The sequence below is a fragment of the Gossypium raimondii genome, chromosome 12, assembly GCF_025698545.1.
Source record: "Gossypium raimondii isolate GPD5lz chromosome 12, ASM2569854v1, whole genome shotgun sequence".
Taxonomy (NCBI): Eukaryota; Viridiplantae; Streptophyta; class Magnoliopsida; order Malvales; family Malvaceae; genus Gossypium; species Gossypium raimondii.
In genome coordinates, this window is record NC_068576.1 from 6,257,966 (window position 1) to 6,273,969 (window position 16,004).

At 33.3% G+C, this 16,004-nt stretch overlaps 1 protein-coding gene across 2 annotated transcripts; it reads right to left on the reverse strand.

The window, feature by feature from the left end:
- Positions 1-8,761: 8,761 nt before the first annotated feature.
- LOC105763036 (shaggy-related protein kinase kappa) lies at positions 8,762-13,865 on the reverse strand. 2 transcript variants are annotated; one of them, XM_012581062.1, is made up of 13 exons: positions 13,589-13,865; positions 12,424-12,665; positions 12,162-12,254; positions 12,000-12,059; positions 11,636-11,908; positions 11,214-11,288; positions 10,826-10,882; positions 10,606-10,746; positions 10,475-10,525; positions 9,894-9,989; positions 9,721-9,804; positions 9,500-9,602; positions 8,762-9,263 (listed from the first exon to the last, which is right to left on the reverse strand). In XM_012581062.1, the coding sequence occupies exons 2-13, from the start codon at positions 12,568-12,570 to the stop codon at positions 9,175-9,177; spliced, it is 1,269 nt and encodes a 422-aa protein (XP_012436516.1). In that variant the 5' UTR covers positions 12,571-12,665; positions 13,589-13,865; the 3' UTR covers positions 8,762-9,174. The 2 variants fall into 2 exon arrangements, with proteins under 2 accessions (XP_012436516.1, XP_012436517.1); XM_012581063.2 differs by having other exon boundaries at positions 12,424-12,697; positions 13,589-13,825.
- Between the last annotated feature and the right edge of the window lie 2,139 nt (positions 13,866-16,004).

The following is a 16,004-nucleotide window of genomic DNA, read 5'->3' on the forward strand; positions in this document are numbered from 1 at the left end:
TTCGGAGCTTCCCGATTAAAGGATCTTTATGAACTTCCTAATGAATGGCTCTCCGAGCTTCCCGATATGGCTCGCTTGAACTTCCCGATATATGGCTATCTGGAGCTTCCTGATTAATGGCTCTTCGAAGCTACCCGTTATTGGCTTGCATGAGCTTCTTGAATATGGCTCTTATGAGCTTCCCGTTATACAGCCCGGATAAGCTTCCCGTTAAACAGCTCACATGAGGTTCCTGTTATATGGCTTGAGAGTGAGCATCTCATTTATGTGCTCGTATAAGCATTCCCGAATATGAATTGACGGATTACAATTTTGTACACTCTAAGTGTACTACCTATGTATCCATCGATATTTCAAATAAATTTAACGGGCAAAGTTTTGACATGGGATAATCTGAACTTGAGATGAATTATTACAGAAATGTACATGTTATATGGATATATGATGTGGAAAGCATATGTACATGAAAATTGTTATATGATGAGCTCATCCTTGTTTCTTGATATTCAAATGAAGTACATAAACTAACATGTTTCTTGAGGTTATATGTGTTTAGGCAAATTGCTAAATTTCTTTGGATGAATTTTGTGTGCATATCTTAAATCTAAATGAATGGTAAGTTAATATCCCGTTATACGAACTTACTAAGCATTAAATGTTTAATCTATGTTAATTTCCTCTGTTTTATAGTATTCAGAAGCTCCTTGGGCTGGAAGCTTGGCGGAGATATCTTACACTATCCATCAACCCATTTTGGTATATATATAGTAAATCAACTTTGGTTATAATGGCATGTATAGACTAAATTAGGCCAAATGATGGTATATATGTGTTTGGTTGTGATTAGCCATTGGTATGGCTTATGTTGGACATATTATGATGTATATATGTGTGTGTGGTTTAATCATGCTTGATATATGTTTGGTATAAGTAAGCAAATATGTGTCTTTATCATCATGGTAAATGTGAATACTAAGATACATGTGATAAAACGACTTGTTTAAGACTTGGTTTTGGATTGATTTGAATGTTTTATATTGGCTTGCACATGTGTTAAAGTATTAATGTAGGTGGATGACAAATGGGGTAAGAAATGTGGCATTGGAAATGGCTTATTTTCGTCCACACGGGCAGAGACACGGGCGTGTGTCTCAGCCATGTGTGACACATGGCCTAGCACATGGGCGTGTGATCTGGCCTTGTGTCCCCTGCATCTTTAAAATTCAAAACAGAATGTTCAGGTATTTTCACACGACCTAGCACACAGGAGTGTGACTTGGCCATGTGACCTCTGCACATTAATCATGCAAGTTAGTATGCTCACACAGCCTAGCACACGGGCGTGTGGCTTGGCCGTGTGACCTAAGTCAGTAACCAGCCCAATTTGGACACGGGCTGGGACACGGTCGTGTGTCCCTACTTCGAATACCCATACGGCCTGAGACACGGGCGTGTCTCTTGACCGTGTGAGACACACGACCTGGCCACACGGGTGTGTGTCCCCTGTATTTTAGAAAAATTTTGATATTTTGTGCAAAATTCTCTGAGTACCCGGTTCAGTCTCGACTTGTTTTTAATGTACATTTTGGACCTCAATAGCTCATATAAGGGACTATATGATTGATTTTGATTGGTTTATGAAATGAATGTCAAATGATATGAAATGTCTGAAATTGATCTGTATATTCCGGTAATGCTTCGAAACCCTATTCCAGTAACGAATATGGATTAGAAGTGTTACAATTTCACTTTTCACCATTTTGGTAATTTAATCCAATATTCAGGGCAGTTTCAGTTTTTTCCCTCTCTTATGATATTCTGCTTATACTGTGCTTATTTCTATTTGAACATTGAGGATAATGTACATCTTGAGTGTGGGGAGATTATTCATGTAATTATTAGAAAATCCCATTACAATGAATTTTTATTGATTTAGGATTTTTGTGGATGTGTTTTCGATTAATTTGTTGATATTTGTGCATTGATTGATTTAAACTTTAAGACATGAAAGAATCAAGCATGATAAGTTATTTTTCAAAATTAAAAAATTTTAGGCTATTTCCCTAAATTGAGGTATTATCTTGAAGTTTTAAATTTGCAAGTTTGACATCAAAAACCATGTTTTTTTTGTGAGATTTTAAGCCTTTAGAGCATACATTTTTCATGCTCATTCTATTATTGGTTATGAGTGTGTCAACTTGATTTGTTATTCTAGAACTTGCTTCGATTATGCATGTCGAGACCACACCTTTGATTTGATATACTAAGATGATAAAGGCACTGAGGTTTTAACCCACTTATCCCATAAAAGCCTCCCTTTTTAATTAACCCTTAGTGAACCCCATTGAGTCTAGCATCTAGTTTCTTGATTAACCTGTTAATGTTAACCCATAACCCATTTTTTCGTTGCGACTCTTTCCCGTTTTATTGACTCCCTTTTTGTCGAGATTTGATTTGGTTAGTTGCCTAACTATGCTCTTCTATTTGATTTGCTGAATTATTTATGATTGTTCTAAATAAAAGAATAAAAAGAAAAAAATCGAAAAAAATATTTATTTATCAATTTTTATTTAGTTCTTTGTTGATTGAGCTTGAACAATTAAATTCATATTTTGAGAAGAAGCTCGTTTTTATTCTTGAATAGTTCTTGATTGATGTACTTGTTTTTAATTTAGCATTTGTTTATTTTTTTCTAATTTGGTAATTTATCAACTCGATCTCGATCATAACCAACTTTCCTGGCCTTTTCCCACACCATTAACCTAAGTCCCATTACAACCTCTTAAAGACTTTTTGATTGGTGTGTCATATCATTTTATAGTGGTGGAGATTTGATTTTGAAGCAAGCTTATGGAAATGACATTTCATATTCGACTGTTGAGTGCTTATTTATTGAACCTTAAACACTTTGAGTGATTTGAGTGAATCTTTAGTGAGGATGTCAATTCTTGTCGATTTTGAATTAAAGGTAATTACTTAGATAAGGGGAGATACATATGTTTTTGTGCTTTAAAATTTTCGACTTGGATTGTTTGAATCTTTAGTGCCATTTTAGTTTAATTGCCAATGCATGATTACTTGCGAAATATTTTGAGACATTATTGATGAGAATCATAAGTTCAGAAATATTAACTTTAATGAGAGTTGAGGATTTAGCTTAAGGGCAAGCAAACGCTTAAGTGTGGGGATATTTGATAAATGATAAAACTAACATATTTTAATCTCATTCTTAATGCATTTTTGGATGATTATTTATGCAAATTGGTGAATTTGATGCTCCTAATCCCTTTAATCCATGTTCTTATACTTAAGTGAGCATTTGGGAGCAAAATGAACGAAAATTGGAGAAAAAGAGCAGCTTCAGGGGCCACACGGGTTGGGCACATGCCCATGTGAGCCACACGGGCTGGCCATACGCCCATGTGAGCCACACGGGCTGGCCACATGCCCATGTGCTAGCCCGTTTCAATTTCACACATTGCTTCCCAAACACGCGGAAAAACATAATTTTTAGGCTTTCTAAGAATGCTAAAGTCTATAAATACCAAATAGAAGAAGAGATATGGAGCCATCAGAGAAGATCGAAGAAAACACTCAAGGAACAGCATTAGAGCCACTTTCGAAGCAGATTTCTATCAAGATCGAAGATCTCCTTTTAATTTCTTCTAAAGTTTTTATGAGTTTCTTTGTTTCTTGTGGTTTTTCTGACTTTGAGATGTTTTTATTCAGAATTATGAACTAATTCCCTAGATATCTAGGGAAGATGAAACCTATGACAAATTTTATTATTTAATTTATGTTTTACATGATAAATACTTTATTCTTATTCTCAATTATGTGTACTTATTTCTTGTTTTAATATTTCTGGGATATTAATTCATGTTTAATATGCTTAATTCAGTGGAGCAAAAGTCTCTGTTTAAAAGTAGATCTAGCATAATTGAGTGGAGTTGCATGCAATCCTAGAAATAGGATGACATAAATCTACCGGATTAGAGTCAAATCTAATAGAGGAATCCATAGATCGATTTAATGCGACAATAGGGATTTTAATTAGAAAGGGATTTCAATTAATCAACCTAGAGTCAGTTGCTTTTACTCTCGAAAGGGATATTAGAATAAGTTAGGGATTTCTACGGATCAAGACACCAAGTGAATAAATTGTTTAAATCAGATTAACAATAATAGGAGTCTAGGTGGATTCTTTCCTAGGTATTGTCTCGCTCATTGGTTATCTTTCGATTATTTTCCAAATTCGTTTATTTGTTGCGTTCTTAGTTAAATTAATTTAGTAATTTTAGATTAAAACTCATCACTCCAAATTATCGGCTAGATAATAAGAAAACAGTAATTACTAATACTTTTAGTCCTCGTGGATACGATATCTCTATTCACCGTAGCTATACTATTGTTCGATAGATGCGCTTGCCTTTGTCGTAAATTTTAGTTAGTACGGAAAACACACATCAATGGTATTATGCTAGTTTAGTATTTTTATTAGTCTTATTATTATTGATGTGTTGATTATGTCTTATTTATTGTTTTTATTATTCCTGTTGTTAGCTTTAGGTTGTTAGTTTAGTATTGGTTGTATGTCGTATTAGGAATAGATTTTAATCATAGTAGTTAAGTGATCCGGTTGTCGTGTTGAGATGAATTGCATGCTGATTTGTGTTATTTAATATGCCAATTTATCTATTTGCTCGAGTAATTGTTAGCAATACTGCTTTTTTTGGTTAACTGATATTTGATTTTATCTTTTATTTCACGTACATCATGACTAATACCCCCTGTAAATCTAAGGTCGTAGTTCCGGCTTCGAAAAAGCGGAAGACTCCGAGCGCGACCTCATCTTCGGGCCCTACCTCTAGTGCATGCCATCCATGTCTCCAGTTTCCATCGGGTCCTCACGAGGACCAATATCAGCATCTCCAACAGCGACCCTTGGGATCGGGCCGTTGTATTGACTGGGCAGCTCTACAAGAGATTCACTTAGCCGACAAAGTGCAAGCACTGATCGAGACAGCTCCATGGGATCGACTTTTCTCCATCGTCGATCCTACCTACTCAGAGGTTACATTGGAGTTCTGCTCGACATCTTTTTTGCAGCACGCGGTGTCGAGATATGATGAGCCATGCACCGTCTCTTTCCGGTTGGTATTAATTAATTAATCTAAATTTAACTCAAATCAAGTCATCTTTAGCTACACCAAATTCTATTTAATTATTTCTATTTAGCCCAATCATTATCGATAGGATTATACCAATTTATCTAAACCGACAAATTAAAAGTTAGACTAATTTAAAATTAAGCTACATAAATTCTAGTTATTCATAACTTAAAAACCGTCCAAGTTAATCTAGTCAATTAATTCTAAACACATTTCAACTATTTAATTAATTTTAACAATCTTCGGATACATCAAATTTTAATCAAATTAACTGATCAAACAAAGCTTTATAACTCCACCACTAACCAGTTAATCCAAAGCAAGAATTAACCTTAAATCTAGTAGCGACTCACAATAACATTAAAAACTGCGGCAACTAAACCAAATTTTAATGGCCGCTTACTTGTAACGACTAACAACAACAATATATAGGAGTAATGATCTGCAATTGGAAGCATCTTAGAGCAGCAATTTTGGAGATAATTAACCGCAATAACTGAGGTGGTGAAAGCAGCAAAATTTATGAAATAGCAAGCACAATTGGCAGCAATTTGAAGCACGACACAGCAGCAAAATTGAGGCGACAAGCAGCATATCGAATCAGTAAAATGGGAGCACCAAACGGAATCAAAGATCAAGCCAAAGAGCATTGAAGGAAAGCTACTTGGTGCTGCAAATTAAAGGATCAAGTAGCAGATTACTGGATGGCACAAAGAGCTGCTATTTGGGTGAAATTACAGCAGAGATTTTGATGTTTTGCAGTAGCAAATTGACGACAAAGACAACAGCAAAAAACAATGGTTTGAAGGAGCTGGCAATATTTAAGGCGATTTCTGTTGAAGTTTTATTATGTATTTAAGAAAATTACACAATCCCATATTCTTGAAATAAACCTACCAAGGTAATGTTGAAATAAACCTATTAATAGAAGTATTTGTTAAATCGTGACAATATCTTTAGAGTGATCCTTACACCTCAAGCAACAGTTTCAAATTTCTAACCCTCGGAGTTCTAACAATTTGATGGCTATTTTGGAGTAGCTGAAGCAAATAGCAACAGTAAATTGAAGGATGGTCGGCACCAATTCGCAGCAAACTGAGGCAATTTTGGTCGGCAAACAAGCAAGAAGATGGCCAACAATTTGGAAGCAATAAAACCCCAACGGTGGTGAAAGCAAAAAGTGACAAGGCAGCGGTGGAATTTAGAAAGAATAATGGCAGAGGTTCAAAACAACGAATTTCTAACCCTAAATTTTATGATGGAGATCTTAACAAACGGTAGTAGGGTTTTGAAGCTAATTAAATTAGCATGGACGGCTCAGATAAAATAGAAAGGGAGAGAAACTAAATGGAAAATTATGAATTGAGGACTTCTAGTTTTAAAAGACTTTTAATTATCTTAATATACCTAACAAAAATTCTTAAGAAGATCCAAACTAAATTCTTAATCTAATGTAAACAACAATAACACGACACAACAGACGCCGCTAATATATTGAAAATGAAAAAAAAACTTAATTCTAACTTTAATCTCCTACTAAATTTTGAAAATTTTTGAGGCAATATGAGCTAATTATTGATGAGTGACATTTGATAATGCCAACAGCAAATTATCACTAAAGTAGTTTATTATTTACCTTATTTGATTTGGCTATTTAATGAAGAAAACTTTGGGCCTATTCATGTATTGTTTTATGAAAATACCATAATCCATTTATGGTAACCAATCCATGACTTTTGAAGATTGAATTAGATACAAGTGAATCAATTCAACCCTTAAAATACGTAGATTTGATCGATATTGTATTGTTGATTTTGGAGACCATATCTTCGATTGATTCTGCTTTGATTGTTAATGATGTAATAGTTATTTTAAGGAGTTACTTTATATTCACTTGGATTCTATGTCAGCAAATCGAAATCGATATACGCTTTTGAGACATGTCTAGGTATGTATGAGAGTTTATTGACTGCGTTCTAATCTATTCATTGAGGAAATGTTTTGTGAGAGTGCAAATTGTTATTGTAAACATTATTGAGTGTTTACTGCCAAGTTCTTAGGGGGAGGATTTGGAGGTGAGTATTCTAATATTTAGGTATAAAGGTGAGATCTCTATACTTAGAGAGTGATAAAGTTTGAATCACGTGTAGTATTTGTGAACATAGATGGTGAAATTACTCACTAAGCTAAGTTACGTAGATGTATGAAAATCGAACTGTGTAAACAAATTCTTTATGTTATTTGTTATTTTGTTTGCACAGTTTTCTTAGTGCCAAGCTGTAATGGCCACTGCAATCTAACACTTCCATTGTAGATATCATTTTAAGCAGACAAGTAACTTATGGTAGTAACAAAATTTAATTTAATCCTTAAAACAAAATCGAATGTCAATTTAGTCATGAAATCAAGCTAAAATTTCAAATAGGTTCATAAAAATACTGAAAATCTAAATTTGATAATTTTGTACAAAATTGTTTAATAATTTATTATAAAAGAGTTTTATTGATTTTATATCGATTCGGTACAAAATTTGATACCAAAAATTTCGAGGCGTTATATTCATGTTTTTGGTATTTCCTTAAAATTTTATGTATTCCCTCATAATTTTGACACTCTCTCATGTTTATTGGTGTTCTCTAATTATTTTTGGTACACGCCTCATAATTTTTTGTACTCCTTATGTATTTTGGTGTGCTTTTATAATTTTTGAGTCTCTTCATAATTTTTATAAACCTTCATAATTTTTAATACGCTTTCGCAATAATTGGAAATATAATTTTCTTTAGTGAAAATATTATTTTCATATTAAAATTTTAATGGGATTTTATTGAAGGAAAAATTGGTCATTTTAATTATTAATTTTGCATACTAATATTCAATACTAAAATATTATATATAAGGATAAAATTTTAAAAATAAATAAATAAATAAAACTAATATTTGATAATCCATTATAATTTTTATACTTCTTCAATTTTTTAAAACCCAACTCTCATACTTATTGCTACTTTTTTATAATTTTTGTATTCTCTTATAATGTATTTTGGTATTTCGTCATTATTTTTGCACTCTCTCGTGTTTTTTATATGCTCTCATAGTTTTTTATGTAAACCTTCATAATTTTTATATGCTTTGGAAAAGAGGATTTGGGATCAAAAATATATATATTTAGTTAAAAATAATATTATTTTGCATGTTAATAGGATTTTGTTGACGAAAAGCTTTAAAATTATTAATTTTACATAGTGTAAAAGAAAGAGAAGCCTTCTTTCTGGATGCGGTTGAGTCTGTGATGTCAGTCTATTCAGCAGGGGAAGTTGAGGTTTTAATCGATCGTTTATTTTGAAAATGGCAATGGAACCTCCAAGACTATGCCTTCTCAACCTACTTATCTAGGAGTGGGTTAAAAGGCCTACTCTAGTGGGACTGCCCACTGCTCCTTCCTTGCCACATCGGAAATTCACTTCGAAGCGCAACAAAAGGGAACCTTCTCTCTAATAAAATGAACCACCATCAGCTCACTACATCCTTCCCCCATCCTCTCTTTCTTTTTATTTCCTTTTCAATCTACCTAGATAAATATATACATATTGAAAAACAAATAGATCAACATCATATATAATAAGGGATAATTTCTTAATCCATAAGCCAAACTTGGATCTTACTGAAGAAGAAAGCTGAGATACAGGACGAAAACTTACCAGCAGATGGTAAAATACATATATAGCTTCTCACCATTCTAATATTACTATGGATCACCAATGCATATACATTAAGAACACAAGTTGATACTACTTATAATAATTGCATCCACAAAATGAACAGCAAAACAGCTTCACCAGCATTCAAAGCCTTGCCTCTCCTCCCTTCTACTCACTTGTTCTCTAACACTTCTTTCACTACATCGATGCTGCAAGTCGGGTCAGGGATCTTTTGCTTATGTTGATACAGATCAAATGGCCTCAGATTTGCTAGTAGGAACCCAAGAAACTTGGAATGGTTGCTAAGTGTGCAGTGCCATGAATAAATTCTGCTTGCAAGCATGCTCCGGAATAAGTTTCTTGACAACTTCAGGAGGGATACCAGAGAGCTCTGCCGTTTAAGAGGAAAAAGAGAGCAAGAGGTTAAGACCACTCAGCAGGTTGGAAAGTCATCAGGATATGATTAACCAATTGAACAACGTAGTTACTAGATAGATTTTATCATAGTTCTTTTTTTTTCTTTTATGCTATGATGATTTGTCAATGAGATTTCTCAGCAAAATAATGCAACAACGCATCTAAATGACATAAGATGCTAAGTGTATTTAAGTACCAAGCGGAACTGACCTTGAGGCTTGAAATTGAAGAGTGGTGGTAGCGGACGGCCATTGGGAAGGCGAACATTTGGGTCCCTCAATTCATCAAAGAAAGAGTGAATGCAAGCCTCCAACTAAAGAAGTACCATTACAAGGAGATACACATGGAAACGGGAGAAGAAGAGGCTGATTATTGAATTATATTTTTACCATTACTTATCAAGGAAGCAAACTTAAGAATGTCACACTTACAGCAGTGCATCGCAAATTAGGAGAGTACTGAAAAAACCTACAGACAAGGTCTACTGCTTCTGGAGGTAAACGCTTTTGGAAGACCTGTTGCAAAAATGTAATATGAATTTTGAAAAAGAAAATATTATGACAAAGGCACAAAAAATGGAGAAGAAAAAAGAACATGCATATACCTTGTGCCATGGATGTGGTTTTATCTGGGGAAACTTGAATTCGGTGTAGTTTGGGTTCATGCACTTGATCTCCTCCCTTGTTGGAGTCCCCAAAACCTAAACAACAATTGAAAATATATAGAAGCTTTCTTAGGGCCATCCAAAAGGCACCAACCAAATAGTTATGGTGCAGACTGTATCTGGCAGTACTTTTAACATATTCAAATCCCCAAATACTGAATTTATTTGGTTCAACATTTTTTTTCTCTATTCATCAAAAGGAAGAGTGACACCATAGAAACTCATTTCTAACTTCTGTGAAACATGTCAACTTATATTCGGAGTTTATAAACCAACCCAAGAGTACATTTAGTTTCATTCTTAACTGAGTTTAAGAAAAAGTTAGTCTACACTGATTATAAAAGTTTATGGTTTATTTTATTAGTATCCTTTTGGTCAATCTATAATCTGAGAGTTGTGTTGGGATGTCATAAACTTCAACTGATTTGTCCAATTCTAGCCAATGGTCAAAATTAACAGATTAATCATGCCTCAAGAGCATATACTCCAAAAAATTTATGAGAATTGGTAGAAGCAATCACCTTAATGATTTCAACTAATTGGTCGACCCCGCTCTCACCAGGAAACAGTGGCTGCATGGTAAGTTAGAAGTCAGAAACAACTGACTTATTAAACCAACAGTAACTTATAACAGTATTCTGATTATACAAACCTGTCCAAGAAGCAACTCAGCCATCACACAACCAGTGGACCATATATCTATAGCAGTTGTGTACTCAGTAGCACCAAATATGAGTTCAGGAGCACGATAATATCTCGAGCAGATGTAAGAAACATTCGGCTCTCCCTTTACCTGAAAAGGTTGGAAAGGAACCATGCTGAGGTGATGAAAACAGAACCGGCCACAAAAATTACTATTGTATCAAGCTTACCAGCATTTTAGCACTCCCAAAATCACAAATTTTCAGCTGATGTGTATGTGGATTCACCTGGGCATGAACCATAGCAGTTCTCATCAAATGGAGGACAATTTGAAACCAAATATGAAGCCAGTTTAACATTTTCTTTTTTCCTCATATAAAAAGAAAAAACTAATAAATCCTGAAGCTACCTAATTTATATCAGGGTAGCTCCACATAACTACTATATGTCTAGCAAAGATAAAAAGAATGAAGCCAATAATTCAAATGTCTTTTTAAGGTCAAGAGACTTTACCACCAAGAGTAACAAACAATACATTTATGAGCAAAGAGTACACTATTACATGAAAAATATCTCTTTCTGCGGCAAATACATGATTCCTGAGAAGAAGAGTCTTACAAGTAAGTTTTGAGGTTTAATATCACGGTGACATATACCAATGCAGTTGTGTATATAGGCAAGTGCTCTGCAAATCTGCAAGCCAAAAGAAGACAATTAACTACAGCTTTCTTCTATTCAATTAAAATCTTTTTGCATATAAACTAGACAGAAGAAAGGTATAAAGAAAAGCAAATTTATCTCAAAAGAAATTAAAATATTTGACCAACCTTATGGGAAAGCAATAGTTTGAATTTAAAATTGAAGGATGACTTCTCATTATATTACCATATGAGATAATAACAATACCGGAGAAGTTAGACCACAAATCATTTTTCAAACAATTTTGAACTACCCAATTACCTAAGAAACATATTCCAACTCCATCAGTCCATAAATCAACAAAACATATAAGGATATGCTTCCATAAAACAGGGACGCACCTGATAGGTATAGAGTTTAACATATATTAAAGGCATTCGCGTGTTGATCCGGCTGTAGCTTCTTGCTGTGCGATTAACAGTCTCAGGAACATACTCAAGAACAAGATTGAGGTAGAGTTCCTCCTTGTCTGTTTTTGAGAAAAAATAATGCTTAAGGGAAACTATATTTGGATGGTCCAGCATTTGCATAATCTGTAACTCCCTGTTCTTGTAACGCTTGTCTTGTAGAACCTTCTTGATGGCAACAATTTCTCCAGTTTCACGACATTTTGCCTGCAGCAATCAGCCGACTCACTTCAAGGTTATAATCTATTTGCATAAAGTCAAGAACATATACAGACAGGAGTATAATAGAAGTACATACTTGGAAAACAACACCAAAAGAACCAGTTCCAACCACGTGCTCAGCAATATAACTGACATTCTGTCAATCAAAACAAAAAGTAAAATAATGCGTGTCAGTAACAAAACCAAATAAATTGAATTTCAAAAGAAAATTTGCAAGCTAATTCATTTTTCTTCCAACCTGCTTTGAATGACCATTTCGGCCACCAATGGTTGTTCTAATCACATGCCCTGTTTCAGCACCCACTCCATCAACTACATCAGGTTCACTATCCTGCATGGACAACAAAAGGGGTCACTTACAAAGTATAAAAGCATTTTGCAAAGATTGTGAACTTCTACTTAAGGTTTCAACAGGCAAACTACCATATTTTCAATTAGATATTTTGGCACGTCCAATCCCCCACCCCAACCCCTCTCTATATATAAATTGAGCTGCTTACTCTGTCTTCGTCATGGTCCACTTTGTCTCTCAATCTCATTTCAAGCATTTCTCTCCCCAGCCAATCAACAGAACTAGAAGAACTTTTGAAACTGTTGACAGACCTTGAACTACCTGCTCCACCATTTCCTAGGCTTGCAGAAGCCATAATTCAGCCAGGAAACCTTAATAGATTCTCTAGTATTTGCTATCCACCATATACTCTGCAGTGCAGCTGCCCATCCCGTCCAAGCACCAATCTTCCTAACAGATTCCCGAAATTAAGAGTCAGAAACCTTAACAAAGATAAATATAGAATGATTAGTTAACATAAATGGCCACCAACTGAGATAAAAAGATCTGATAAGAAGAAAAAGAAATGCATCAAGAAAATAGCTTCCTAGACAACATCACAAGAATAAACTCCTCAAATAGAAACAATTATATGCTTCTAGCAGAGGTGAACTTAATCGTTTACATATTAGAACAAATAACAACAAGATAGATAAAATGGAATATTGAAAACATGTTGGAATTAAAATTATCAGTTCTTTGCGTAGGATATAATTTTAGGAATTTGTGTCAAAAGAAATGCAACGAAACAAGGAAACTGGGAAACAAAGAAGAAATATATTCTCAGTCAAGAAACGAACTGTTAAGACAAACAGACCAGAGCTTGACTTCAAAATAGTGAGATCAGCTATATAAATTCATTTCCATGTAAAAGTTAAAGTCTAATGTCGTACTCTCTGAAAGATGCCCTAGATTTACTGTTTTGCTTAATCTTCAGTCAATTATTTTACCTTAAAAAATGAACCTTCTTTCTATTAAAAAAAAGCTTACTTCTTAGCAATTAGTTTCCATAAAATAATCATTGTGATCTCAAAATAATGTAAAAGAAAAATCGAGGACAAAATAGTAACAAAATTAGCAAAAAGTGAAGAAAATTTCACAGTGACTCACAATCACAACGTGAAATCATCCGTCTAACTGGTAACGAGCTTCGATCAGATCCAACCCTAATCTAACCAGTCGAAACACAAGAAACCACACCTATGTCCACTCTAAGGACAAATTTATAGAAGAAAATCCTTAAAAAAGCACTTCTGCTTATAATTAAACCTAAACTATTTCACTTTAAAAAAAAAACAGATCGTGAAAACATTGTTAGCGTTTCGGATACTTACTGGGAAGAGTTGGAAATGAAACTTGGAACAGATCAAGCGCATCTTTCTCTTCCAATCTCCGGCGTCCACTTACGAATTCAAAGCAGCTCTTGCAAAAAAAAAAAAAAAGGAAACTAAGAACAGTTTCTGATCTGATCAAGTATTCTATTTTCTTGATTTTCCTTTTTTTTATTTTTTGTAATTTACATTTTTCTATGTTCTTTTGAGTGGAGAGAGAGATGGGGATATATATATGGAGAGAGAAAGTGAATGTTTGGAGTTTTATGGATGTTTTTGGGAATGAAATTGAGAACTGAAAATTACCTGACAACCTTCATTTAACCTAATAATTATAATCATCATTGCTATTCTTTTAAACAAATCCCTTCACTGTTGCTTCTATTCCGCTTCCATTCATTCTAAATTATTTTTGTTAATCAGTTTAAATCAACTTCTTCAATCCCTCAGAATATATTTGTTTTCCTTTTCAAACTACATAACCACGTAAATTTATACCTAATTTAAAATAACATTTTATCCCTAACGAATCCAACATTATTATCCAATTTAATTACAAATTTCATTCGTCCAACCCTACAAAAATTGGAAATTTATTTTTTATATTTTAATTTATTAGTTTTTTTAAGTAGTGATTTAATAGCAAATTTTAAAAGTATTATCCAATTACATTAAATCTTCAATTTTATAAAGTAGAGAGGTAGAAATTTAGAATCTGACGTGTGCCTAATTACTTTACCAGTTCAATTATTTTGATTTGGAATAAAAATAAGAATAATCATATATTACGCCACCTATTTCTTTAACTAATTTTGTTTATTTCTTACTCTTCATATTATATATAATTAATCATAATACAACTTTTATTTGTTTAAAACGACGAGGAGAATTGTTAGTGAAGCTTTTTGCATTGTTGATCAAAGCTTAGTATCTACAATTTTCTTTTATTTTAGAGGACGAGATAAGATTAAAAGAATTGGAGGCATCAAAGTGTTAAATTGACTTTTTGAAGGCCAAATTTTCATTTAATTAAGGGTAAACTACACCCATGGTCACTTTTGTTTACCTTAGGTTACATTTCAGTCACTTATGTTTGAAATGTTACGTTTTAGTCACTTACGTTATTGTGTTGTAACATTTTAGTCACTGAGCCGTTAATTGTCGTTAATGGTGTAATGGTAAGCTGGCGTGGCACGTTAAATTATCATTTAAAACAAAAATTTTAGGTTAAATTATACAATTGGTCCCCATAATTTTTCGTTTTGAGCAATTCAATTCTTTTATGTTCTTTTAACTTTCATTCTTTATTTTCTTTATTTTCCATTCTCTTCTGCTTCTCCCTCTGTTTTCCTACCTTCTTTATTTATTTTAACATACCAGAAAGTCGAATTGGTAGTGAAGAAAGAAGCATGGTATGGGTTTATGGGTTTTGGTTATAGGTTTTGGTTTATAGGCAAATGATGATAGTCGACTTCCTACTTCTTTTTTCACTGCCAATTCGACTTTCTAATATGTTAAAAGAAATGGGAAAGATATGAAAACAGAGGGAGAAACAAAAGAGAATGGAAAAAAAGAGGAAAGTTTAAAGAACATAAAATAAAAAAAAATTAAATTACTTAAAACGAAAAAATATGGGATCAATTGTATAATTTAACCTAAAATTTTGTTTGAAATGATGATTTAACGTACACGTCACCACTGCTACACCATTAACGCATTTATTAATGGCTCAATGACTAAAATGTTACAACATGATAACATAAATGACTAAAACGTGACATGTCAAACATAAGTGACTAAAACGTAACCAAAGGTAAACAAAAGTGACCTTGGGTGTAGTTTACCCTTTAATTAAAGAGCTACAAGAGATTAAATTAAAATATAAAATTCAAGAAGGTTTGAAAAGGCAATTATACCATTACCTGCTTCCATTGGTAAACCCAGTTATCATGCGATTCTTAATTCGTTTATATTTCATATATGATACTTGTGATTGTATTGAATTTGAATGAGAATTAGGAAGAATTCCATGCAGTTGTTATAGATAACTGGATGGTAAATCTGATTTATTATTATAGACTGGAAATTATCAAATCATATACCTTCTGAATTTAAAATTAGTTGATATGATTAAAATTTGCTATAATAAACTCAAATCAGTGCTTATATAATTGTTTTTTTTTTTAAATTCGTAAGATATTGCATAAAATGATAAAAACAGGAAGGGAGAGTAGCCAAGGCCCAAGTGTCATAGTCATGGGTAAGAAAGGGCAATTATATAAATGTCGAGTTAAGGTGTCCTCCTCCTCCACTGCACATACATATACATACCCTCTGTAACGATATAAAAGTGGTTTGTTTATCTATAAGAAAAAGAAAGAAAAGAAAAACACTAGTTATGGTCCACTACATAATTAAA

What these genes read in the sequence shown, in the direction of transcription:
- LOC105763036 (XM_012581062.1), bottom strand. Translation starts at nt 12,570, where the DNA reads ATGGCTTCTGCAAGCCTAGGAAATGGTGGAGCAGGTAGTTCAAGGTCT. An exon ending in CTTTTGGTGTTGTTTTCCAA is followed by an intron (nt 11,909 to 11,999) that starts GTATGTACTTCT and finishes TGATTGCTGCAG; the next exon opens with GCAAAATGTCGTGAAACTGG. An exon ending in TTAAACCTCAAAACTTACTT is followed by an intron (nt 10,883 to 11,213) that starts GTAAGACTCTTC and finishes GTTCATGCCCAG; the next exon opens with GTGAATCCACATACACATCA.